We start from the raw sequence: 27,484 nt of genomic DNA, 5'->3' as shown, positions 1-27,484 counted from the left end.
CTCAGCAGTCCAATCCCTGTACCTTTTGCAGAATATCTGTTTTTCCTGGAGAGAAGTGGCTTCTTTGCTGCCCTTCTTGACACCAGGCCATCCTCCAAAAATTTTCGCCTCACTGTGCGTGCAGATGCACTCACACCTGCCTGCTGCCATTCCTGAGCAAGCTCTGTACTAGTGGTGCCCCAATCCCGCAGCTGAATCAACTTTAGGAGACGGTCCTGGCGCTTGCTGGACTTTCTTGGTCGCCCTGAAGCCTTCACAACAATTGAACCGCTCTCCTTGAAGTTCTTGATGGTCCGATAAATGGTTGATTTAGGTGCAATCTTACTGGCAGCAATATCCTTGCCTGTGAAGCCCTTTTTGTGCAAAGCAATGATGACGGCACGTGTTTCCTTGCAGGTAACCATGGTGAACAGAGGAAGAACAAGGATTCCAAGCACCACCCTCCTTTTTGAAGCTTCCAGTCTGTTATTCGAACTCAATCAGCATGACAGAGATTTCTCACTCCTGTGTTAACGAGAGAATCCCTGACATGATGTCAGCTGCTCCTTTTGTGGCAGGGCTGAAATGCAGTGGAAATGTTTTTGGGGGATTCAGTTCATTTGCATGGTAAAGAGGGACTTTGCAATTAATTGCAATTCATCTGATCACTCTTCATAACATTCTGGAGTATATGCAAATTGCCATCATACAAACTGAGGCAGCAGACTTTGTGAAAATTAATATTTGTGTCATTCTCAAAACTTTTGGCCACGACTGTACAGTGCGTGTGCAAATGTAGAACAGTAGGGAGGTAAGGCAATAAATAGGCCATCGAGGCGAAATAATTACAATTTAGCATTAACACTGGAATGACAGATGTGCAGATGATGATGATGATGATGATGATGATGATGATGATGATGATGATGTGCAAGTAGAGAATAGAGATATTGGGGTGCAAAAGAGCAAGAGGATAAGTAACAAAATGGAGATGAGGTAGTTGGGTGTGCTATTTACAGATTGGTTGTGTACAGGTACAGTGATCGGTACGCTGCTCTGACAGCTGATGCTTAAAGTTAGAGAGGGAGATCTAAGACTCCAGCTTCAGTGATTTTTGTAATTCGGTCCAGTCATTGGCAGCAGAGAACTGGAAGGAAAGGCGACCAAAGGAAGTGTTGGCTTTGGGGGTGACCAGTGAAATATACCTGCTGGCGCGTGTGCTACGGGTGGGTGTTGCTATGGTGACCAGTGAGCTGAGATAAGGCGGGGCTTTATCTAGCATAGACTTATAGATGACCTGGAGCCTGTGGGTTTGGCGACAGATATGTAGTGAGGGCCAGCCAACGAGAGCATACAGGTCGTAGTGGTGGGTAGTATATGGGGCTTTGGTGACAAAACGGATGGCACTGTGATAGACTACATCCAATTTGCTGAGTAGAGTGTTGGAGGCTATTTTGTAAATGACATCGCCGAAGTCAAGGATCGGTAGGATAGTCAGTTTTACGAGGGTATGTTGGCAGCGAAATAGGAAGCCGATTTCTAGATTTAATTTTGGATTGGAGATGCTTAATGTGAGTCTGGAAGGAGAGTTTACAGTCTAACCAGACACCTAGGTATTTGTAGTTGTCCACATATTCTAAGTCAGAACCGTCCAGAGTAGTGACGCTAATCGGGCAGGAGGGTGCAGGCAGCAATCAGTTGAAGAGCATGCGCTTAGTTTTACTTGCATTTAAAAGCAGTTGGAGGCCTCGGAAGGAGTGTTGTATGGCATTGAAGCTCGTTTGGAGGTTTGTTAGCACAGTGTCCAAAGAAAGGCCGGATGTATACAGAATGGTGTTGTCTGCGTAGAGGTGGATCAGAGCATCACCAGCAGCAAGAGCGACTTCATTGATATATACAGAGAAAAGAGTCGGCCCGAAAATTGAACCCTGTGGCACCCCCATAGAGACTGCCAGAGGTCCGGACAACAGGTCCTCCGATTTGACACACTGAACTGTATCTGAGAAGTAGTTAGTCAACCAGGCAAGGCAGTCGTTAGAGAAACCAAGGCTGTTGAGTCTGCCGATACGAATACGGTGATTGACAGAGTTGAAAGCCTTGGCCAGGTCGATGATGGCGGTTATGATATCGTTTAGGACCTTGAGCGTGGCTGAGGTGCACCCATGACCAGAGTGCAAATTGGAGAAGGTACAGTGGGATTCGAAATGGTCAGTGATCTGTTTGTTGACTTGGCTTTCAAAGATTTTATGAAGTCCCAAAACTTTTTGGAATTAGTGCTACAGGATGCAAATTTCTGTTTGAAAAAGCTAGCCTTAGCTTTCCTAACTGACTGAGTGTATTGGTTCCTGACTTCCCTGAAAAGTTGCATATCGCGAGGGCTATTCGATGCTAATTCAGAACGCCACAGGATATTTTGGTGCTGGTCAAGGGCAGTCAAGTCTGGGATGAACCAAGGGCTATATCTGTTCGTAGTTGTACATTTTTTGAATGGGATGGAGAGGAAAGCACTTTTAAAGAGCAATCAGGCATCCTGGTTGCTCTTGGTACTACGGGGAATATTAGATTGATATAGGCTAGTGCTTTTGCTGTTCTTTTGGCCTACTCATCTTGTTGGCTGACAAAGTAAATGTGGACAGTTCTTCCAATATCTTCAATATGCACCTCGGAATTGAATAAGGACGCGCGCAGTTGCATCCCTGATGTGTCTGTCTTCACTTGTAGCATTTGAGAAAGACCCTATCACGTGACGGGCATTTAGAATTTAGCTATTTGAGAGAGCCATGTGAGTGAGAGGTGCTTCGGAGCATGCAGCCAGGAGAAGGGAATTCTAATTATTATATTCAGCCCAATGACACAACGGCCACTGGCTGCAAAAGGCATGGATTTTTTTGAAGGGGCATTACGTCCACACAAAGGTTGATGCCGCCGGGAAATTCAAGGCATTATCAATTGCTTGTCAAATTGTGAATTAGAGACTGAAGTGTGTGCAGCACGAGGAAAAAACAAAGCAGAGCTCATACCTTTTCATGCGACTTTTTTCAAATCCTCGTTAGTTGCTTCATGCAGCCTTCGAATGTAATAGAAATATAAACATATAGCCCAACGTTTGTATCACAACTAAAGTTGGATAAATAACTCTAAATTAAGCATATAGAGGACCTGTTTCTTTGTTAAGCGTTCAACACGCAATAGCTGCATATGCGTACTCCTTAAAAAAAAATTATTTTTATTTTATTATGCTATGTTCAATTGTATTCTTCATATTATAAAATAATGCCATGGAATTCTATGCAAATCTTGTCTGCTAAATGAACGAGTGTAGCCTACAGCCATATGGCATAGCCAGATCGGAGCATAACATTAGAACAACTCCGACTATTCTGTTCTTCTGAAATAGACTACATTTTCTTCATATCATGTTTCTTTAGACCTGTCTAAAATAATGGATTTATTGTGAAGGTGTAGACTATATTTCATGGATCTATTCGACTTTTTAAAATATAGAAGTTCCAAAGGTCTGCATCAGTGGTTTGTAGGCTGTGTGTGGAAGTCAGGAGATGCTAAATGTGTTTGTTAATTAACGGTCAATTACCGTGAAACCGGCAGTTATTTGCTTGACAATCACCGGCTGACAAAATGTCATGACCACCACATCCCTAAGTGGGACAACATTCCACAGGCTACAATCAACAGCCTGATCAACTCTATGTGAAGGAGATGTCGCGCTGCATGAAGCAAATGGTGGTCACACCAGATACTGACTGGTTTTCTGATCCATGCACTAGTCATGTGAAATCCATAGATTAGGGCCTAATGAATTGATTTCAATTGACTCATTTCCTTGTATGAACTGTAACTCAGTAAAATCTTTGAAATTATTGCATGTTGCGTTTTTATATTTTTGTTCAGTGTATATTAAAGCATGGTGTTTAATATTTTGGTAGATCTGAAGAGAGACAGGTCCCTAACCCCTCTCTCCGTCCCCAGACCCTTCAGAGCTGGGCCAGTCTCTGGCCCCAATCACTGAGGAGCGGGCCTCTCGCACCCTGTACCGCATCAGCCTGCTGCGCCGTCTCCGTGAGCACGTCCTGCCTCACCCTTCTCTGGAGGAGCTCCTCCTGCTGGCCCCGCCCAGCTCCGAGCTGCCTGCCTGGTGGAACACTCCAGCCCATGACCGGGAGCTCATGCTGGGTTCCGCCCTCCACGGCGTCAGCCGCACTGAGCTCTCGGTCTTCCTCGACCCGCAGTTCTCATTCAGCCAGGCCCGCCACGACTACCTCGAGAACCAGCAGAACCAGCCCGCCCCCGCCACTCCCCTCCAACCACAGGCAGAGGAGGGCTCAGTCGTCAAAGAAGATGAGGGTCTGGACAAGGAGTCCCGCATCCTTGGAGCCTCTGAGGCTCTCGGCCACTCAGATACCCAGATCACACCCCTCTCCCGTCCCGATGGGAAGGGCCGAGCCCGGACCGGTTTGGGATGGAAGAAGAGCAGGGGGAGAGGGCCGAGAAGTGGAGGAAGTAAAGGAGAAAGAAGTGTAGGAGGGATTTCTGATTCCGATTCGGACTCTGATTCTGGCTCGTCTACCTCCTCCCAGCGATCAGGCAGCTCTGACGACAGTGGCGACAGTGACACAGAGAGGGAAAGAGGTGAGTGCGGACTGAGTGATATCGAAGTGTGAGGATTGAGATAAGACAACACACATTGATGGGGTTGAACACACATTGATGTTTTTTTTTAATTCTGTTTTCAGCTGCTTTGAAGATGGAGGAAGATGGGGAGAACAGCTTGCTCTCAATGACTCCATCTCAAGATGGCGCGCCACCAGAGTCCCTTACCGACCCCTTCAGGGTTGATTGGCCCAAGGTATGTAGGTGGGGGACATGTACAGTCTGCAACTATAGAGTATGGATGGATCCAGATATGTGGATGATCTGGTTGCTTGCACATTAGTACTTCAAATACAGTATTAACAGGAAGTTGAATATGAACTGTACAGTAGAAGGGATTGTTGTGTTGGTGGAGTGATTGGCTGGTTTCTCCCTCAGGACCGTGTGTTGATAAACCGGCTGGACAGCCTCTGTACCCTGGTGCTGTCTGGGCAGTGGCCAACAGGGCGGCGCAATGCCTCTGACGCCCAGCTCAACCCAGGCTCTGACGACCTAGGGGCAGGGGATGAGCTCAGCTTTGCACGGCTCATGCGGAAAGGCAACAGCACGCCCGGTGGAGAAGGAGCAGACGGACAGGAATCTGAGTTCACTGTCAAACTCCTGAAGGTGAGATGAGAGGAACACAGAAAAGTTTAATCAATTCTGGTGCTGGGGACCCACAGAGTGGTCAGTATTTTGTTCTAGCCCAGTAATAACACCTGATTCAGCTTTTTAAGCCATTGAAGTACATTGGGATAAAGCTTCTTTGACTGAAGTACAGATGGAATTACTAAATTGTCTGTCTTTCTCCATCCCCCTTTTTTTTACTGTCCTACTCTCTTAGGAGGAGGGGCTGAAGCTGACCTTCTCTAAGCATGCCTTGATGTCCAATGGGTCAGGGGGAGAGGGGAGCGGACGCAGGAAGCGTAGGGACCAAGAAGTACACATATATACAATACTAGTGCACATTCTCATAGTCAGAGGTTAAGACTGCTCATAATACACAGATGTGCAGACAAAGAAACAAACTCGCAAAAACTAACTAAACAAACTCTGAAATCTGCGTACTCAAACATTCATGTAATGTTTGCATTTATCATGCCTCATTCATAATCTTCCACCTAGTTGTCAGATCCAGATGGAGCGGTCCCGGTGGTCGATGCCATGACGGGCACAGTGCTGAGTGGGGAGCGAGCCCCTCGCCGCAGAGACCTGCCCAACTGGCTGAAAGAGAACCCAGACTATGAGGTGGAGGGAGACATGCTGGAGGTAGATTTACCTGGAAGATTATGTCCATGTCTGTCTCTGCCTATGTCTCAATTGAAGCTCTGGCCAGAAGTACTGCACTTTGTGAGAAATACAGTATCATTTGAGATTTTCACGGTGACTGTCTCCTGTGTCTCGCCCCCCCTCAGCTTCTTGTGAACCGGAAGAGGAGGAGGAGGAAGAAGAGGACTGAGAAGACCGCAGCACTGTCGGGCAGTGAGAAGGTTAAGATCATTGATATGAGGACAGGAAAGAAGGTGAGAAATGGCAAAGGATGAATTACATGGGTGCATTGGGATCCTCGGTCAAATATTTATTTATTTGTGGATGTTGATTGCTTAAGGGTGGATTTCCTTTCCTTTTTATTCAGGTTGGGGCTGCGTATGGACCTATGCTGCAGGATCTGAGGGAGTTTCTGGAGGAGAACCCTGACTGTGCAGTGGCACCAGAATGGGCTGAGATGGTCCAGAGCTCTGTGAGTACCCTTAACTTATTTACAGCACACGTTAGGGCTGGGCGATATGGCCAAAATCTCCTATCCTGATATCGGTCATTTCAAATCCTGATAACGATACAAATCACGATATAGCACATTTTCTGTAAATTCAATGAGTAAATAGTTTATATAAAATGACCACATGTAAAGGCCTATTTCTTATTACATTTTGAATTATACTCAACAAATAAAAGGTACTTACGCATATTTGATTATTTCTTTTATTTAGAACCTTTGTGCAAATGTTCAATTAAGCATGTAACAAAATATTAATGTATAAAATCTAAAGGTAAATAGAAAACACTTCAACTATAGTTCATCCTATCTATCTATCTGTCTATATTTATTTATTTATTTTGGGTGGGGGGGCTTGCCTGTTTTGCATGTTATTTTGGCATTAATATGTGTCTTATCAATTTGCATTTGGTACCTTGGGTTGAGTGTTAGCACCAACTCACGAAACCCCTGTTTCTCGACCGTGTAAATTGGGGCCATGTCTTTGCAGCTGTTATCTCCTTCCATCTTCGTGATTCTTTGCCATATGGTGTGCCGCAGGCAAAACCCTCGTGCAACATTTGAGTCGGGGGTTTGTTTTGAGCACATACTTTTTTGGGTCTCATCCGTAGACTCTCTCTCTGTACTGTTTCACATGATTCTTACGTAGGTGGTAAAAGATGCTAGTGGTTTGAGCCTGTCGTCGGGACTGGCCTGCGGCATATTTTGCAGAGGACGGTTTTCTGGTCCGTGTCAGACTTCATACCCAAACCACGTCCATACAACCGAAGTAGCCCCTCTTTTAGGTACGAGCTCTGTGTCAAGTTCACTGTCCTCCAAGCTTGTGTTGCGAATTTCCTTCCACACGTGAACACAAAGCGTTGTCCAATTGACAAAAAATATTGCCGTAAAGAGTGTGATTTGCGACACAACGAAATAAACGTTAGAGCATAATATGAAACGATAGAAAAACATCTATCGTCACACGATATGTCATCGTATCGCCCAGCCCTAGCACACGTCATAATGTTCAGTGAATCAGTTCTGCTTCACATTGTAAAATATTCCCAAAAACTGATCCTGGTTCATTCCATTTTGTCCTTCCAGGGCTTTCTGCCAGACAGCCTCTTCCACCGGCTCCTCTCTGCACGCCCTGTCATCCCCAAGAGAGTCCGCCACCGCCACCACCACCACCATGCTCCTCAGTCTGCCCCACTGGAAGACCCAGTCCTGGGCGGAGGTGAAGAGACCCTGGTCTCAGACGGGGCCTACATGATGGAGGACGAAGACTTGGAGAATTCCCCTTTCCTGACTCAAGCTTTTGATGTTAAGATGGAAGGCGGTGACAGCTTGTCACAAGGCGGATACGAGAGTTCTGACAGGGAGGCCCTTTTGGACGACGTCATCATGGCGCAGAAGGACTCAGACTCTTCCTCCAGCTCAGAGGATTGACCAAGCCCATTTTGTCTGATATAGTCCCAGAAAAATCATGTTATTTTCCCTTTCATGTTATTGCTCATTGTTTATTTTTATCATGATATATATATTGAATTTTGGATGAATTTGGTTTTTGTTCTTTTTACTCACTTGGTTTATGTAGATTTTTGGAAAGGACCAGGTTTGCACCCAACTCTTTCCATTCCATTCATTCATGATATTCCCCCCTCCCTCCATGACCATCCCCTTGGCACCCTCTACCCACACGCCCAACTCTGTTTCTCAACCCACTGCTTTTCTCCATCAAACCCATTCCCAGTCTCAGCTTTAAGGAGAGCCCTGCTGTGAAGGCATTTGATCGAAGAACCTCCTAGCTAGTCCTCCAGTATAACTGGACGAGAGGACATGCGTACTGAGCAGACCAGAACTTTGCTCCCATGATGCCTGAGTCTGATGTCATAGGCCATTTCTGCTCCCTGTTGAGTCAGTGAACTTGAAGGGGTCCAATTTGTGATGTACATTTTTCTGGTAGGGTAAGGGGGGGGGGGGGGGGGGGGGGGGTACCAGTATAGAAGTTATGATCCAGTGCTAGGATGATGGGTGTATTGTACAATGTAGAACTGGTCGGTTGTGTGCTATGGTGCAAAGATGACCACAATGAGTTAATATTCTTGTTTTATGACCTGAATGTATCTGTGATATGAATAACAATCTACAGTGAAAGCAGCCAAGTCCTCTTGTCCTTGTGTATTTGTGTGAAATAGCTGAACACATGCTGTCAAGAAAAAGCTGTTTTTTTTCAGGCATTTTCCCTGTTCACTTACAATCCTGAGTTTTAAAAAGGATTAAATTAAGATGTTTTGTGATGTATATTTGGGAAAATCCCACGTTTGTGAAGGTGGAAACCAATGCCCCAGGTCGCTGGTTTTCAGGGTTCTGACTAGAGTACAGTTATGACCGGAAGCGACTTTTTCTTATGCAGGTAAGGAGAATTTACGCAGCAGGTTAGAATAATTAAGGTGGCAGGTTGAGACTTCGGTTAAGGTTGGCTGAAATACTTGGCTAACCTACTCCCTCAAGTCACAGGCGTTTTTCAGGGGCCACGAACGGTGTAAAGTTACAATACCAGATATCCATCAAGTGGACATGTGCTCTGACATAAACAAGCATGGTGCTGGTCACAATCTATTTACGTTTATACGTAGTCACCGGAAAGCAGTCTAAAGCGAAGAGTTGAATCTGGCGTACCTTATCTGGTGCCTATACTGGAGTGAATTTTCTCCTGTCTTGCAAGCGCCAATGAAACTTTTAGAGATGTCTTTAGTGTGAGCGCGCTGCCATGTTTCTTCAACTCTATCAACGAAATTGGAGAAGGGTATACACGCTGGTCAGCATAATTTTTTTGTTGTACAACGCTTTAGCCTCGATGTGAATGGTTTAATTACACGCGACCGGCATCGATATGGCTTTATAACAAATCCACTATCTCTCCATCTCAGAAAGTGGACCTCGCGGGCCAGCCCCCAGCTCGGCCCATCCGGCCCGGTTCTTCCCCCGGACGACAAGTTCTCGCGGCACCGAGTGACACTGATATGCTTCGGGCTCCAGTTCATGTGCTAAAGTAGCACATACTGGTATGTATTAGCTCTACTGAATACTCACGCACCCATTTCCGTTTTATTGAATTATGTTGTGCAATATTTGTTGGGGTGACTTTAAATGGGCAACTCGTTCTTCAAGATGACAATGAAAATAGTGAATAAAGTATGTTTTTGTTAAATAACCCTCTTACTGTTCTATTTTACTTAATTTGATTTTGTGTTGTAAATAGCATTCTTATGGTATGTTTTGATATCAAATACATACCATAATGATAACCGGTAAATAAGGCCAACGGAATCTGAGTGACGTCATTTCCCTGAATCCCGGAAACCAAGTGTATCAACTAAAACAATTAATTAGAAAATGAGTGGACCGATGTAGTGCGAGGATGGAGGTAAGAGAGAGGATAATTTGTAAAAAAAAAAAATGTTTTTATTGAAGATTGAGTATGATTGTCTACTGAACGCCTTGATATTTTGTACCGTCTTTCCACTTTTAATAGCCTTCTGTCTATGCTAAGAATTAGCCACGCCAGGTAGCTTGTTAACCAAAACTTCCCCAACAGTCATTTTTGACACGACCATCATGCTTGTTGTCATTTGTAAAGCTGCTAAACCACTATCACAGCTATTATCACACCATGTTTTTACTATGACAATATTTAGCTAAGTACAGTAGTTATAGCCTCCCTGTAAACAAGGGTGTATTAATTACGCCTATACTGTGGCAAAACTTTTTCGAAACCTATTCAGTCTGTTGGTGTAGGTGGTTTCCAGTTTCCACTATTATCACACCAATCCATTCCTTAATAATCCACGAGGGGGTGTACAGTCCTCTTTTAGGACAATGGTGACATAATTCCAGATTGACCTATAATCCCAATTTCTTAGACATGTTGGATAGGTCTCAGCAGAGTTATATTTCGATTTGACGATCGACGTTCCAGCGATATTTTCATCAAACTGTTTAATGAGAGAATCCTGTCTACTATCTAGAGCGTCGAGAGAGAGATGCTGTCTTACTCACTGGACAATGGGTTAAACACCACAGTGTACAATCGCAGCAGCAAGATTGGTGACCTGTTGCCACAAGAAAAGGGCAATTATTTAACCTTGACCTAAATACCTATTTATGTTTATTCCCCCTTTTGTACTTTAACTATTTGCACATCATTACAACACTGTATATAGACACATGACATTTGACATTTATTTTTATTTTGGAACTTTTGTGAGTAATGTTTACTGTACATTTTTGTTTATTTCACTTGCTTTTGCAATGTTTACATGTTTCCCATGCTAATGAAGCACTTTAAATTGAAATGTATACTTTTGAGGAAATGGAAAATGTATGCGTCGGCAGTGTGCCGCGCGGTGCATTCTGGAACAAGGAGAGCGCTCCTTCAATTAATGAATAGCAGTCAATTGGGCACTAGCTCAAAAACCAAACATTAGTAATAATTTCGTAAAGAGGTACAACATTACAAATCTTTTCCGATATACAATATAAAGAACTTGTTCTCTGTGATATCGTATAACTTTGGAATCGTAACATTACGTACTTCCGAGGAAAATAAGCAGGTTTCTCGACACCCTGATTTTGAGAAGCGATTGCGTGGCGATTAGCTTTGCAGCGGTGTTGATGCAGCATGACAACGTGAACGCGATTGGTCTACAGGCTGCTTGGTGTTGCGTTATAAGTTTCTCAATTCATTGACCAATGGGATCCCTATCTCCTTTTTCTAATCTATCTGCCTAAAATTAGTGGTCGAGCTTGCTGAGTGGGGACCGAATGAACCCTAGCAACGTGATTTTGACACATTGCCTTATAGCTAGCTAAATATCATACGGGCACATTTAGGTTCTTATGTGGAACAAAGATGGTTACCATAATTAGTTAAAAACAGCAAACGTGAGCTAAATCGTTATGATTCCCTGGAAGCTAGCGTTAGCATTGTTGGCTAGCCTGCTTGCTAGTTAAGTACTTTATTAATTTCATCAAATACTCAATTAGCTCTCTGATAATGCTGAACAAATCCTTTACTTGCAATGTAATTTTGTAAATCAAAGTTACCTAGCTAACATTTTGTCAACTTAAATATATTGATGTACAGCTAGTGGTTAGCTAGCTAGCACACCAGTTAGTGAGGCGATTGATTCGTCTCGTTTGGCATGATGGTGCTCTCTAACTAGTTGGGAGTTGTTATTATAGCTCAGTGGCTAGGAGACTGCATTACAAAGAGCTCACCACTCTTGGTGGTTAAATTGCACAATTTTGATTGGTCTGTCACGATGGATCTTCATTTTTACTCTGACCTCTCTGATGGCACCGATCAGAATGCCGACCAGGAGTTCTTGGAAGCACAGGTTTATAATGGATACGACCCAGTTAACAAGGTATGTGGTCTATTTCTAAACAAGGGGAAAGAGAGTATTCACACAACATGAAAACAATGTGTGTTTTGCAGTTTCCGGGAGGCAGTGATACTTACCTCACCATCTCTGGGGCAGGTCATCCTTTTCTCTCCTCTGAGGTGGGTGTCATGATCCTCGAAGCCTGCACACATTCCACAATGCGTATTATTCACATTGTGCACTGTATTCACACCTAAAATGTTCATGTAATCGATTTGTCCCATTAACAGTTGTCCTTCTCCTTCTCTCTGTTTAGCAGACATTTCATACCCCCAGTCTTGGAGATGAGGTGTTTGAGATTCCTCCCATCTCCCTGGACCAGGACTCGGCCCTCAGTGTGGGGGACGAGGTGTCCCATTTTGGGGAACTATCGGGGGGAGCAGGGGGTCCTTCCGGGGCTGGAAGCCTGGCGAGGAATGCTGTGGTGGGGGGCAATGACCCCTCCTTTGCCTCCACCTATGTGAACCCAAACTCTCAGGGCCTGGAGCACCTGAGTCTTAGGGTGATGAGCCAGCCTGGAGGGGGGGCCCTGCTCAGCTCAACACTGGGGGTGGTAAGTGGTGTACTTATGAATACTACTAGAAGACTTTGTGCATCATCAAATTGTAATCCTTTAAGACTTGTGAAAACTCCTGTCTAGGAACTTGGCCACTCCATTGGCTCCCATTTCAGCAGCTCCTCTCCAATGACCATTGATGTCCCACTTGGTGACATGAATCATGGCCTATTGGGACACAATCAGCTAACCACTATTGACCAATCAGAGTTGAGTGCCCAGCTTGGGCTTGGTCTTCATGGCGGGAACATTCTGTCCCGTTCCAAGTCACCTGACCAGCTGTCTGCCACGCCTTCTCCAGCAGGCTCCCTCCAGGATGATGACATGGATGACTTCAGGGTGAGTGTCTGTTTATATGTGTAGGACTTGTTGGTTTGTCATGTGTTGTTGAAGTCTTGCTAAGTCAACTGATCTGGCCTTGTATCTTTCCGTGTCTCTCTGTCCACTGTTCCCACTGTCACCCAGAAGAGTGTGCTGGTTGACTCTCCAATGTCCCTGTCGGTCTCCCCTGCAATTCTCTCCCACCTCTCCACCATGCCGGGCTCTGCCCCCATGCTCTCCTCCTCCATCTCCCCTGCATTAGTGAGGCGCGGCGGGGGAAAGCCGGCCATGGTGGCCGCTACGGCAGGGCCTGGAGGAGGGAAGAAGGGAAAGAAGAAGAAAGACCCCAACGAGCCCCAGAAACCCGTCTCTGCGTACGCCCTGTTCTTCAGGGACACCCAGGCTGCCATCAAGGGCCAGAACCCCAATGCCACATTTGGAGAGGTGTCCAAGATCGTAGCCTCCATGTGGGACAGCCTTGGGGAAGAGCAGAAACAGGTATACAGTACACACTTTTACTAAAAGATATACCGTAAATCTTCAATTAATAGCGTAGGTGCTTATTTGTCCCAATCACTGAACACAACCGGCGCTTATTAAAACAGGGGTGGCAGGTAGCCTAGTGGTTAGAGCGTTGGGCCAGTAACCGAAAGGTTGCTGGATCGAATTCCGAGCTGAAAAGGTAAAAATCTGTCGTTCGGCCCCAGTTAACCCACTATTCCCCGGTATGCCGTCATTGTAAATAAAATACAAATTATTAACTGACTTGCCTAGTTAAATAAAGGTTAAATAACAACTAAAATTTTAAATGTATTAGTCGGGTGTCTATTTTCTTAATGCACACAGCTTTTTCAAAAAAAAAATATTTTTTGTGACCAGTATAAACATTAACAAATCCATCGCCGATCAGACTTACAAAGACTAGGCTGCCTATCGTACACCCACGATTTCGCTCTTCATCACCGTTCTCTCACCCGTTCCACCTCGTTGAGCCGAGTATGTCAAACCACACAGCTGTCTGATCCATGACAATGGTGTTGCTTTCCTTTATCTTCTTTTGCCAATCTTTACGTTACACACTGCAGGGAACTCGTAAAAAATGAATTTGAACCTGCCGTTTATTTGAAACAGGAGTTTATTTGTTGAAATGACGGGGCTGATGCCCGGCTATTAAAAGGGACAGGCGGCTATTTGAGACTGCATTTCATTGAAATTTTACAGTACACTTAGAACAATTGAAGGACATTGTGGATACAAGGATATACTGTAATTCATGTAATAAACAGGATTTGTGTTTACTCTTGTTTTCATGTACATAATTATACCCTCTGTCACTATTAGGTGTATAAGAGGAAGACGGAAGCAGCGAAAAAGGAGTACTTGAAGGCATTATCAGCTTACAGAGCCAATCAGCTCTCACAGGTCAAATCTCTAGGCCTGTCTTTGCTTAGAAATCGTGTGACTGTAGCCATGACAATGTTATATTGAAAATGTCTATAAGCTGTACCTCTCAAAATTGTCACTTCTGAAATGTAATATACTCTTAGCTCACCAATTCAATTATATATATACATATAATGTTTTATTTATTAATAATAATACAGAAAAATCTACTTTTTTATTATATATATTTTTTCCTTCCCTGGGTTCTCTTTAGCCCTCCATTGAGATGATGGACACGGCCTCTTCACCACCTCCAGTGCCTGAGCCAGTGAATGTGGCCCTCCTGGCTCCCGCCCGCCCCTCCCGCCTCCCCCAGCACAACCCTGACCAGAATACCATCACCAACATCTGCACCTCCAACATCATTCTGGACGTCCCCCAGGTCACCACACGCTCCCGCACAGGGGCTCACAAGCCCCTCACCCTGGGTCCCACCACCACAGCCACCCCGACCCTGATCCCAAACATCACAGCCACCCTGACCCCCACCATCACCAAGATCATCATCTCCAAACAGATGCTCCAGGACGGGGCTCAGCTCCAGCAGATCCCCACCTCCATGGTGACTGTGCTCCCTGGCGGTGTGCGCACCCTGCTGCCCTCAGCCCCACGCCAGCCCCCACCTCTGCAGCAGATGCAGCATGCCCCTCCTCCCCCGCGGCTCCAGCAGATGGTACACTCCCCAGCCCCGCCTCCCCTCCAGGCCAAGCCCAGAGGAAGTGCTGGACCTGGGCTTCCTGTGTCCATCACCGCGACACCTCCCCCTCCACTACAGATCACGATAGTCCCTGCTTCTTTGCAAGCAGACGCATCCTTGCCCATTATTGTTACGACAACAGCAACTGCCAACTCAATTTGTGTCACCAATTCCACTGTACCTACATCTGCTTACTCCACCCCTACAGTGGCTCTGCAATTGGCAAAATCCACTGACTTGACGGCCAGTGCAGATGAGGATGCGGTTACGGAAGAGTTCACGTCAGGAGAGGTAGGCTGAGGTTTTTCTTTGTAAATTGACCCAATGTGCATGTTAAATATGCTTGGTGTTTTAATCATCAACTTTTCCCTATTTTTCTTCAGATGGAAATGGAGTTCAATATGTCTCCAGGTGCCACTGATGTGGCTTCTGGCCCTCTGACTATGTGTGTGCGCGCAGGATGCACCAATCCTGCAATAGAGAGCACGGACTGGGACAAAGAGTACTGCAGCAATGAATGCGTCGCCACTCACTGCAGGTGTGTGGGTTTGGATTTAAATGTATGTGTTCCTTTATTTCTGTGAGGAAGGTTGATGTTGTTTTTGGGACGTTTAAGTGAGTGGTGTTGGAGTAGAAAAGGGAACATGATTATGTCAACTGACTTAAACACTTGTCTCCTTTCTCTCCTTCAGGGATATCTTCATGGCCTGGTGCTCGATCAGGAATCACAACACCATGGTTGTCAAGTAAAGACCAGCATTACCCAGACAAAGGGAGAAATGTGTCTTGTTGGGTGATAACAGGCCTACGGTAGACTGATTGGGGTGAGAGGAAAAGATGGAGTTCGGAGGGGAAAAGCACACAGTGTACCACAAAGCGATCCATTGGAAAGAATTTATAAACATTACACATGGGATTAATTTACAAATTCATGGATAGTTGAGACAGTGGCCGAGATGTTTTTATGTTGTATTGTTTGGATGTGCACAACTTTAACAGGTCTAGTTACACTGATAGTGTTAGAAGAGGATGTAGCCCAAATGAAGGGACCGAAAGTCATAGTGGGATTCCAAAGGGTTCTATTCCAGAGGGTACGTTGGAACGTAGTGCCACTAGTTGTGACAAAGCTCCATTTGATAGGTTCATTGAAATCAGGTTTGACAGAGAGAAATTAGGATACCAATTTTTTTATCCATGGCGGCGAAAAGCTTAATAAAGTGTGCTTTCTTAACTATTTGGATAAATATATATTTGATACCCACCTATTTTTTTGTTGGTTACCTTTAGGTCCTTGAAAAACATTTGTCAGTGTCTCTTCTTTTTAGAGAAACAGAATCAGGAAAATATAAAATATTTCAGTGACACTGAAAATATGTGATTTGGAGTAGTGTATCATACAATACTCCTGTTTTTTACATTTAGTTAGTGGCCTCTAGGGTCAATACTCTTTTTCATTATTATGAAGGAAATGTTCACCACGTCCGTGGTGAGTAAACGACAGCAGAAATCAAGGTCAATTTGTTATTCGCATTTTTAATAAAAGCAATGAAGATAAGGAGCTCAAACTCTGGTGTCATTTATTGAGAGTAGCGGTGAATAGTGTTTCAGTGCTAAAGGGGATGCTTCAATCAGACAGAACAGACGGCATTTCAGTAAGTCATTTCTGAGCCTCACTATATAATGCATTTCCTTAATACATCCTTTACAATAAGCAATAGTTAAATACACCGATATTTGTACATAAACAAAACATTTCATCAAAATGCTATGGCGTCATGTCAACATTTTAATATAAAAGAAACCTGAGACAATGGAATTGTACATTTGGTTCAGTGTTTGGTGAATAGTGTCATAAACCTCATTTACACCTTGTGCTAACGTGTTCTGTGATCTGATCAAGGTTTGTCGCTTGTACACGTATTAAAATTTGTCATCCTTCCACTGTGTCCACATTGTGACCAGATTAGCTGGTGCCTCCCTGTATGCAAAATATTGGACAGATATTCTTTCAAAATCATATGAATTTCTTTTAAGACAATTACTTACAGTATGCCATTAGTCCAGCGCTTCCCTAACTCAGTCCTGGGGACCCCAAGGGGTGCACAATTAGCTTTTTGCCCTAGCACTACACAACTGATTCAAATAACTCATCAATTTTTGATTATTTCAATCAGCTGTGTAGTGCTACAGCAAAACCCAAACATTCACCACTTGGGGTCCCCAGGACTGAGTTTGGGGAACACTGCGTTAGTCAATGGTGCTTCCTGTTACCAATTTTAAAGGCCGGTATAATGATGATTTAAATGGTTTGACAATCATGTTATGTTTACACTTGATTGATATCGATGGGCTCCTGACTGGCATAGCGGTCTAAGGCACTGCATCTCAGTGCAAGAGGCATCACTACAGTTGAGAGTGGGGGTATCCATGGCATTTTCCAATTATGTTCCTATTTTACAAGACATGAAACACATCTTCCTTGGCATTGGACCACTGAAGACAGGAAACACATCTTCCTTGGCATTGGACCACTGAAGACAGGAAACACATCTTCCCTTGGCATTGGACCACTGAAGACATGAAGCACATCTTCCCTTGGCATTGGACGACTGAAGACATGAAACACAACTTCCTTGGCATTGGACCACTGAAGACAGGAAACACATCTTCCTTTGGCATTGGACCACTACAGTTCTTGGTTCGAATCCAGGCTGAATCACATCCGGCCGCGTTTGGGAGTCCCATAGGGCGGCGCACATTTGGCCCGGGGTAGGCCGTCATTGTAAATAAGAATTTGTTCTTAACTGACTTGCCTAGTTAAATGAAGGTTAAATAAAATATCCAGACAATAGGTTCTTGACTACCTCTGGAGGTTGTCAGGAAGATCAGATCACAATGTGTCTTTTAATCTACACCGCTCTAAAAATGTGAGCACAATCAGAATGTGGGCAAGATCATGACAAAGGGCACATGTTAGCACCAGGTAGAAACAGGGCTAAAGTTGGACCACTACCGGGTCTCTATAATTGTGACTCTACTGGGAGGATCTATGCGGTAGAGGCCAAATCCCAGGCACAGTCTGGCTGAGCTGAGCCTTGAACTGGTGTAGCTGGGTCAGTTTCATACCCACTTCAGAAAAAGTGATGGTTCCCTTCCCAAAGTCTACCACCACTGCCAACCTGTTGCCCTAAAGGAAATTGGCGATCTCCCTCTTCATCTTGTTGTGGTAGGCAAACAGATTGCCCTTGTGTGTGATGCTCCAGGATTCATTTTGTGTGTGATGCTCCAGGATTAATTTTGTGTGTGATGCTACAGGATTAATTTTGTGTGTGATGCTCCAGGATTCATTTTGTGTCTGTGTGATGCTCCAGGATTCATTTTTGAGGCCAAAAGCGAGGCCCTCAGTCCCCTAGCATTTAATGCTCTGGGAGGACACAACAATATCCTAGTAATGTCTCCCAGAGGAGTAGCACTGGGTGGTGAGAACCCCAGGTGCTTTGTCAAAGTGGGGGAGGGACAGTTTGAAACCCCACTCTCTCCACAGACTGGAGGTCAGTGGTGGAAAAGGTACCCAATTGTCATACTTGAGTAAAAGTAAAGTTACCTGAATAGAAAATGACTCAAGTAGAGGTGAAAGTCACCCAGGAAAATACTACTTGAGTAAAGGTCTAAAAGTATTTTGTTTTAAATATATTTAAGCATCAAAAGTAAATGTTGCTAAAATATACTTAAGTATCAAAAGTAAAAGAATAATTGAAAATTCCTTATATTAGGCAAACCAGATGGCACCATTTTCTTGTTTTTTAAAAAAATGTACAGATATCCAGGGTCACACTCCAACACTTATACATAATTTAAAAACAAAGCATTTGTGTTTAGTGGGTCTGCCAGATCAGATGCAATAGCAGGGGCGAAAATCTGATATCCACTTTGGAGGGGACAATTACATGAAATTTTCTCTAGAGCAATTCCTGAGGGGGACACCAAAAGTAGTACTGTAACACATAGCCTACATTGTAATATGGTAAATGTATATTGAGGAACCAAAGAAATAAGGTGTTTGCCGTACTCCTAACTACCGGTACCCAAAACTACACAACTAATCACAACAGCAATACCATTGCCTTTAACAAATCTTAGTTCAGTCACCAGTTTAAGTTGAGAGTGGGGGTATCCATGGCATTTTCCAATTATGTTCCTATTTTACAAGTCAAAAAAATTGAGAACCTTTCATAATGTTGCCAAACAAAGACTCAACAAACTTACCTGAGACTCCCTGTCTCTGCCAGTCTGTCCCTGCATATCTGTCCCCAACTCTGCTGTCTGTGTGCCATCTGTTGCCTGCTCTGCCTAATGACATCATTGTGAAACATTTCCATTAGAATTTCATTTCTTTCTTATGAAGATTTTATCAACTAGTCTTTGAGATATTAGGCTACTAGCGTTCTTACTATGCGTTTTGGTGTATTGAAAAATACTCTGATGTCCGTCTTTTATTTTTCTGCCATTTTTCTACCTGGCTGGCTACACACACACAGTGTGTAGGTTATTTACAGTAGGAGATGGGCTTCTATCATCTTCAATCATTCTATATGGGCTTCGATCTAAAAGGTAGCTAGCAAATGTGAAACGGATTAAAATGACAAGAGTTGACAGCTGTATGAGTTCACCATTTACACAACATATGCTGCAACCTTTTGTAATTTTAATAGTTTGTTTCATATTGTCTGGCTTCCAACAATAGCTGAATTTGCAAAGCTAGCGAGCACCAATTCCATTTCAGTGGTGTTTGCTATAATCTTTGCTACCCGGGTTAAATAAAGGTGAAATTAAATAAATAAAAGTTCCCTTGCGACAATTTAGCTTTTGCAATGAGACCATTAAATATATTTAAGACAATGGTAGATGAGAGTGTAGTTTTGTTCAGTTTGGACTTCAGTTTATCGCTAACCTTATCACAGGGACTTTGAAGCACTAACTTACATCATCTGCATGCTGATTCCATCTTTGACGACGCCACATAAATGGAATAGGTACTAGCTAGCTTAATAGTTAATATTTGCGCGCTAGCTCTGCATATTCAGCTAGTGTGTGTGTGTGCGCGATTGACTGGATGAACCTCACGGCAGTTACGGAGCAAGCTAAGGAACTGGCAGTGGATCAAACCATTGTGAGGCAAAGGGGTCGCAATCTTTTGAAACTTAAAAACGTGCTATTAAGTGTCTATAATCAGCACAATTGCTTTCATTGCGTATTATTAATATTATTTAAATTACATAGTTATGTTTCAGTGATATATTGGGGGGGACAAATCATATTTTTCCCAGGATGGGGGGGTCGTGTCACCCCCGTCCCCCCCGGGATTTCCGCCCCTGTGCAATAGGGATTCCCAGGGATGTTTTCTTGATAAATGTGCGAATTGGACCATTTTCTGTCCTGCTAAGCATTCAAAATATAACGAGTACTTTTGGGTGTCAGGGAAAATGTATGGAGAAAAAAGTACATCATTTTCTTTACGAATGTAGTGAAGTAAAAGTTGTCAAATATAAATAGTAAAGTACAGATACCCCAAAAAATGACTTAGTAGTACTTTAAAGTACACTGCTCCAAAAAATAAAGGGAACACTAAAATAACACATCCTAGATCTGAATGAATGAAATAATCTTATTAAATATTTTTTTCTTTACATAGTTGAATGTGCTGACAACAAAATCACACAAAAATAATCAATGGAAATCCAATTTATCAACCCATGGAGGTCTGGATTTGGAGTCACACTCAAAATGAAAGTGGAAAACCACACTACAGGCTGATCCAACTTTGATGTAATGTCCTTAAAACAAGTCAAAATGAGGCTCAGTAGTGTGTGTGGCCTCCACGTGCCTGTATGACCTCCCTACAACGCCTGGGCATGCTCCTGATGAGGTGGCGGATGGTCTCCTGAGGGATCTCCTCCCAGACCTGGACTAAAGCATCCGCCAACTCCTGGACAGTCTGTGGTGCAACGTGGCGTTGGTGGATGGAGTGAGACATGATGTTCCAGATGTGCTCAATTGGATTCAGGTCTGGGGAACGGGCGGCCAGTCCATAGCATCAATGCCTTCCTCTTGCAGGAACTGCTGACACACTCCAGCCACATGAGGTCTAGCATTGTCTTGCATTAGGAGGAACCCAGGGCCAACCGCACCAGCATATGGTCTCACAAGGGGTCTGAGGATCTCATCTCGGTACTTAATGGCAGTCAGGCTACCTCTGGCGAGCACATGGAGGGCTGTGCGGCCCCCCAAAGAAATGCCACCCCACACCATGACTGACCCACCGCCAAACCGGTCATGCTGGAGGATGTTGCAGGCAGCAGAACGTTCTCCACGGTGTCTCCAGACTCTGTCACGTCTGTCACGTGCTCAGTGTGAACCTGCTTTCATCCGTGAAGAGCACAGGGCGCCAGTGGCGAATTTGCCAATCTTGGTGTTCTCTGGCAAATGCCAAACGTCCTGCACGGTGTTGGGCTGTAAGCACAACCCCCACCTGTGGACGTCGGGCCCTCATACCACCCTCATGGAGTCTGTTTCTGACCGTTTGAGCAGACACATGCACATTTGTGGCCTGCTGGAGGTCATTTTGCAGGGCTCTGGCAGTGCTCCTCCTTGCACAAAGGTGGAGGTAGCGGTCCTGCTGCTGGGTTGTTGCCCTCCTACGGCCTCCTCCATGTCTCCTGATGTACTGGCCTGTCTCCTGGTAGCGCCTCCATGCTCTGGACACTACACTGACAGACACAGCAAACCTTCTTGCCACAGCTCACATTGATGTGCCATCCTGGATGAGCTGCACTACCTGAGCCACTTGTTTAGGTTGTAGACTCCGTCTCATGCTACCACTAGAGTGAAAGCACCGCCATCATTCAAAAGTGACCAAAACATCAGCCAGGAAGCATAGGAACTGAGAAGTGGTCTGTGGTCACCACCTGCAGAACCACTCCTTTATTGGGGACGTCTTGCTAATTGCCTATAATTTCCACCTGTTGTCTATTCCATTTGCACAACAGCATGTGAAATTTATTGTCAGTGTTGCTTCCTAAGTGGACAGTTTGATTTCACAGAAGTGTGATTGACTTGGAGTTACATTGTGTTGTTTAAGTGTTCCCTTTATTTTTTTTAGCAGTATATTTTACTGCTGGAGGTCCAGGGACATGTTGAGAAAAGGACTGGCCAAGTCTATGTCCAGATTCAAGGCACCTAAGAAGACAAATGGATACAGATCAGTGACACATACTGCTGACGTTGGGCTCCTCTGATATCTGTATTTCTGTGGCCCTGTGGTGAATTTTAAACCATGAATTCTGTAAACAACTACATCACATCTCTTATTACCATACAGTAATGTGGCAGGTAGCCTAGTGGTTAGAGAGGTGAGTCTGGAATGGGAGGGTTGCTAGTTTGAATCCTGGGACGGACAGGAAAGATTTGGTGGGAAGTGAGCTGGCAAACTGAGGATTTCTGGTATAAAATCCTAGATGCCATTTCCTGCCAGTGTGCCCTTGAGCAAGGCACTTAACCCCCCACAACAACAGCTCCCTGGGTGCCCAGTGTGGCAACCCCCCTCACCTTCAAAAAACCATGTGTGTGTCTTTCATGGGATCTTAATTACACAAATAATCTTAAACAAGTAATACATATGTAATGACCTACTTATTACTACAGTACCAGAATCTTAAAGCTTTGTCTACAAAGAACAACATATCCTTATGATAAGGGAATTTATATGTTTAAGGTAATGACTAAAGAATTTCACCCTGAAACGTAATTATTAGGTTATGTAACATGTATTATGAATAATTAGACAAACGAAACTATTAGTAATTATTAGATTATGTAACATGTAATGAATAGAGTGATAAACTTAACTCCAATAAGGTTTGGCCGAGACTAGTAAGGGAGAGAAATGTGTGTGTGTGTGACTAAGAAAATACAGAGGACAATTAAACTATTCATGACCTAACCTGATTAGAACTCTAAGAAACTTACGACAGGAAAGGGAGTCCTGTCAAGGTCCCTCTCATCTCGGGACGATAGAACTGCCAGCTTGGTAGTGATAGACGAGGAATGCGGACTGTGGGGAAAGATACAGCCCACCTACTGTTTGTGTGTCTGTATGTGCGTGAAAGGAGGTGGGGGAAATGGGAGTTATAAAATGTCATGTCTTTGCATTTTTTGGCTTTAGAACATTCTCTGAATAAACTTTACGGACCTTTTGCAGAAGCTGAGACTTTGCCTAATTATTATTAAACCCAGGGTCTTACAAACCTCGGGGATTGGTCAAAGCTTAAATAATTGTTAGTTATCATCATTGGGATTGAAAATTCTCGTGACACATTGTTACTTCTCACCTGCCATGGAGGAGGTGACATTGTGTAAGAGAGTCTGCCGTTTCTTCAATGTGTCTGTGAAATTCTGATTTTAAACAGAGGAACTATAGGCTATGATGTAGACAAAATGTTCATCAGACAAACACAAACACCTACACATAGCTGCACACACATCTGTGCACACACTCAGGCATACAGGCACACACCTACGCTCGCACATACACCTTGCCGAAGTCCAAGTGTATGCAGGTCAATGATTGACAATGTTATTTGGGGCAAGTAAGAGAGCAATGACTCCTGATGATGCAAGAATGCTATATTCAAATTCAAGACGTGACTGATGGCATCATGATCAGATTTACTCACCATAATAGAGGACAATGAACCAGAGGCACAGCAGCACCACAGTAACTGTTAATGCTGGAGTCATTGGTATTAGAGGTCTACCTCTGGGCACAAAGAAAGAAAACTATGAATCTCAAAATAAATCAAAAGCATTAGAGTGAGTCTAACTGAACAAAAATAGAAACGCAACATGTAAAGTGTTGGTTCCATGTTTCATGAGCTGAAATAAAAGATCCCAGAAATTTTCCATTCTTACAAAAAGCATATTCTTTCTCAAATGTTGTGCACAAATTTGTTTACATCCCTGTTAGTGAGCATTATTCCATTTCCAAGATAATCCATCCACCAAGAAGCTGATTAAACAGCATCATCATTACACAGGTGCACCTTGTGCTGGGGACAATAAAAGGCCACTCTAAAATGTGCAGTTTTGTCACACAATACTATGCCACAGACATCTCAAGTTTTAAGGGAGTGTGCAATTGACATGCTGACTGCAGGAATGTCCACCAGAGCTGTTGCCAGAAAATTGAATGTTCATTTCTCTATCATAAGCCGCCTCCAACGTTGCTTTAGAGAATTTGGCAGTCTGTCCAACTGGCCTCAAAACCGCAGACCACGTGTGTGGGGTCGTGTGGGTGAGCAATTTGCTGATGTCAATGTTATGAACAGAGTGCCCCATGGTGACGGTGGGGTTATGGTATGGGCAGGCATAAGCTTTGACAATGAACTCAATTGAATTTTATTGATGGCAATTTGAATGCAGTTATACCGTGAGGAGATCCTGAGGCCCATTGTTGTGCCATTCATTCGCCGCCATCACTTCATGTTTCAGCATGACAATGCACGGCCACATATCGCAAGGATCTGTACACAATTCCTGGAAGCTGAAAATGTCCCAGTTCTTCCATGGCCTGCATACTCACCAGACATGTCACCCATTGAGCATGTTTGGGATGCTCTGGATCGACGTGTAGGACAGAGTGTTCCAGCAACTTCGCACAGCCATTGAAGAGTGGGGCAACATTCCAATCAACAGCCTGATTAGCTCTATGCGAAGGAGATGTGTCCCGCTGCATGAGGAAAAGGGTGGTCACACCAGATACAGACTGGTTTTCTGATCTACCGTCCCTACTTTTTTTAGGTATCTGTATTCCATAGATTAGGGCCTAATGAATTTATTTTAATTGACTGATTTCCTTATATGAACTGTATCTCAATTGTTGCATGTTGTGTTTATATTTTTGAAGTCTTCAACTTTATGAGAGTCCTTGCATTCCTGTAGTTTAGCCTCTTGCAACTGGAACTGCTGCTCCATAAATGCCTGAAACACATTTATATACAGTACATTTCATTTGCACAGATACTCACAGATCTATATCTATACTTGTGTTTGAAGAGTGCAATTATTCCTGTGTTAGTTTGTCTGCAAATTATACATTACAATACTGTGCCAATCATTCTGCATGGGCAGAGTATCTGGGTGGTGTATCATTCTCTCTTTTATATATTATGTATTTTAAGCACATGACCAAACTAATTTCCCCCTGGGATAATAACATTGATCTAATCTGAAGTATGTGACATGATTCTCAGATTAAGGCTAAAAGAGCCTGTTTGTGTTTGCTCTCTTTTTTTTCCAACAAACCCGGGGATTTCTACCGTGCATACCTGACTGGAAGTGTACTCCTTTTATGAGAAAGTCACTGCCACTTACCACACCACATTTATTCTTGTTGAAATATGGTAACAGAATTTGTTTTTTTAACACAGTCAGTTCTCCCCAGAACATTGGACGTCAAGACGAGGTTCATCTGCTTCTTGTCCAGACATGGAGCAGTAGTATCTCAGCACCTCATCCTCATGCTCAGGGTACCTCCTCTTGCTCAGGTCTCCTAGGGGTTTGACCAGAGGATGTCCCACGTTGGCAGGGAGCTGCAGGTGATGCTGGACATGCTCCTGCCACAGCGACACGTCTTCAATGCCAGGCTCTGTTTCTCTGGACAGCAGTCACAATACACACTCAGTCATCTTAGCCTTCAATGAAATCAGAAATTAATCTGTTAAAGCTGCAATATGTAACTTTTTGGGCAACCCAACCAAATTCACATAGAAACACGGGTTATAGATCTGTCATTCGCATTGAAAGCAAGTCTAAGAAGCTGTAGAGCTGTTCTACAGTGGCTTTGGAAAGTATTCAGATCCCTTGACTTTTTCCACATTTTGTTACATTACAGCCTTATTCTAAATAAATAAAAAATCCTCAGCAATCTACACACAATACCCCATAATGACAAAGCGAAAACAGGTTTTTTTTGCAAATAAAAATACCTTATTTACATAAGTATTCAGACCCTTTGCTATGAGACTCGAAATTGAGTTCAGGTGCATTCTGTTTCCATTGATCATCCTTGAGATGTTTCTACAACTTGGAGTCCACCTGTGGTAAATTCAATTGATTGGACATGATTTGACACACCTGTATATATAAGGTCCCACAGTTGACAGTGCATGTCAGAGCAAAACCAAGCCATGAGGTCAAAGAAATTGTCTGTAGAGCTCTAAGACAAGATTGTGTCGAGGCACAGATCTGAGGAAGGGTACCAAAAAATGTCTGCAGCATTTAAGGTCCCCAAGAACACAGTGGCCTCCATCATTCTTAAATAGAAGAAGTTTGGAACCACCAAGACTCTTCCTAGAGCTGGCTGCCCGGCCAAACTGAGCAATCGGGGAGAAGGACCTTGGTCAGGGAGGTGACCAAGAATCCGATGGTCACTCTGACAGAGCTCTAGAGTTCCTCTGTAGAGATGAGAGAACCTTCCAGAAGGACAACCATCTCTGCAGCACTCCACCAATCAGGCCTTTATGATAGAGTGGCCAGACGGAAGCCACTCCTCAGTAAAAGGCACCTAAAGACTCTCAGACCATGAGAAACAAGATTCTCAGTTCTCATGAAACCAAGATTGAACTCTTGGGCCTGAATGCCAAGCGTCACTTCTGGAGGAAACCGGGTACCATTCCTACGGTGAAGCATGGTGGTGGCAGCATCATGCTGTGGGGATGTTTTTCAGCGGCAAGTACTGGGAGATTTGTCAAGATCGAGGCAAAGATGAATGGAGCAAAGTACAGAGAGATCCTTGATGAAACCCTGTTCCAGAGCGCTCAGGACCTCAGACTGGGGCATAGGTTCACCTTCCAACAGGACAACGACAAGTCTTTGAATGTCCTTGAATGGCCCGGCCAGAGCCCAGACTTGAACCCGATCAAACATCTCTGGAGAGACCTGAAATAGCTGTGCAGCTACGCTCCCCATCCAACTCGACAGAGCTTGAGACGATCTGAAGAGAAGAATGTGAAAAGCTCCCCAAATACAGGTGACTTGAGGCTGTAATCGCTGCCAAAGGTGCTTCAACAAAGTACTGAGTAAAGGGTCTGAATACTTATGTAAATGTGCTATCAGTGTTTGGTATTTTCTTTATTTATAAATTAGCAACATTTTCTAAAATCCTGTTTTTGCTTTGTCATTATGGGGTATTGTGTGTAGATTGATGAGTGGGGGGCAAAGCAATGTTATCCATTTTAGGATAAGGCTGTAACCTGCTATGACACAGTCATAGCAAGTCAACCAAACCAATCTAGTGACAGATCAAGACACAAATGATAAATGCAGCAACAGAAGTCTTGGCAAAAGTAATTAACCAGAACTGTGAACAAAGAGAGAGGAGCACCTTCAGGTTTTCTCTTTAGCCCTCTGCGATGTTAGCCAGGGGTAGCATAGCTTTCCTGGACCCCAATGATGGCCCCGCAGTATGAGCAGTGGAAGGGCATATCCGAGGCAAAGTCTATCACGCCCTCCAGACACACCATACAGTAGCTGTGCCCACGAGGCAGCTGGCACCAGTCCTTATGTCCTGGCACACT

At 44.0% G+C, this 27,484-nt stretch overlaps 2 protein-coding genes across 13 annotated transcripts in view; both read left to right on the top strand.

Annotated features, from left to right (window-relative positions):
• The window catches only part of LOC106569448 (ATP-dependent chromatin remodeler CHD8), a 29,691-nt gene extending 21,141 nt beyond the window's left edge, over nt 1-8,550 (top strand). For all 4 annotated transcript variants that reach the window (XM_014140805.3, XM_014140806.3, XM_014140808.3 and 1 more), the window contains 8 exons: nt 3,967-4,626; nt 4,731-4,843; nt 5,026-5,253; nt 5,471-5,566; nt 5,752-5,895; nt 6,042-6,149; nt 6,263-6,367; nt 7,490-8,550. In XM_014140805.3, the coding sequence (XP_013996280.2) occupies nt 3,967-4,626; nt 4,731-4,843; nt 5,026-5,253; nt 5,471-5,566; nt 5,752-5,895; nt 6,042-6,149; nt 6,263-6,367; nt 7,490-7,834 (1,799 nt within the window). In that variant the 3' untranslated portion in view covers nt 7,835-8,550. The remainder of the gene's footprint in view (nt 1-3,966; nt 4,627-4,730; nt 4,844-5,025; nt 5,254-5,470; nt 5,567-5,751; nt 5,896-6,041; nt 6,150-6,262; nt 6,368-7,489) is intronic.
• A 459-nt stretch (nt 8,551-9,009) lies between these two features.
• LOC106569449 (TOX high mobility group box family member 4) lies at nt 9,010-16,410 on the top strand. 9 transcript variants are annotated; one of them, XM_082960948.1, is made up of 10 exons: nt 9,010-9,206; nt 9,319-9,453; nt 11,889-11,954; nt 12,092-12,388; nt 12,476-12,730; nt 12,857-13,210; nt 14,054-14,134; nt 14,370-15,143; nt 15,236-15,390; nt 15,545-16,410. In XM_082960948.1, exons 4-10 carry the CDS (start codon nt 12,341-12,343, stop codon nt 15,600-15,602), a joined length of 1,725 nt encoding a protein of 574 aa, XP_082817074.1. In that variant the 5' UTR covers nt 9,010-9,206; nt 9,319-9,453; nt 11,889-11,954; nt 12,092-12,340; the 3' UTR covers nt 15,603-16,410. The 9 variants fall into 9 exon arrangements, with proteins under 9 accessions (XP_082817074.1, XP_045550224.1, XP_013996290.1 ...); XM_045694268.2 differs by having other exon boundaries at nt 9,011-9,206; nt 12,095-12,388; XM_014140815.3 differs by lacking the exons at nt 9,010-9,206; nt 9,319-9,453 and adding an exon at nt 9,660-9,815 and having other exon boundaries at nt 12,095-12,388; nt 12,860-13,210.
• The last annotated feature ends 11,074 nt before the right edge of the window (nt 16,411-27,484 follow it).

The sequence above is a fragment of the Salmo salar genome, chromosome 14 (assembly GCF_965601325.2).
Source record: "Salmo salar chromosome 14, fSalSal1, whole genome shotgun sequence".
Taxonomy (NCBI): domain Eukaryota; kingdom Metazoa; phylum Chordata; class Actinopteri; order Salmoniformes; family Salmonidae; genus Salmo; species Salmo salar.
This window is presented reverse-complemented; position numbering and strand designations above follow the sequence as displayed.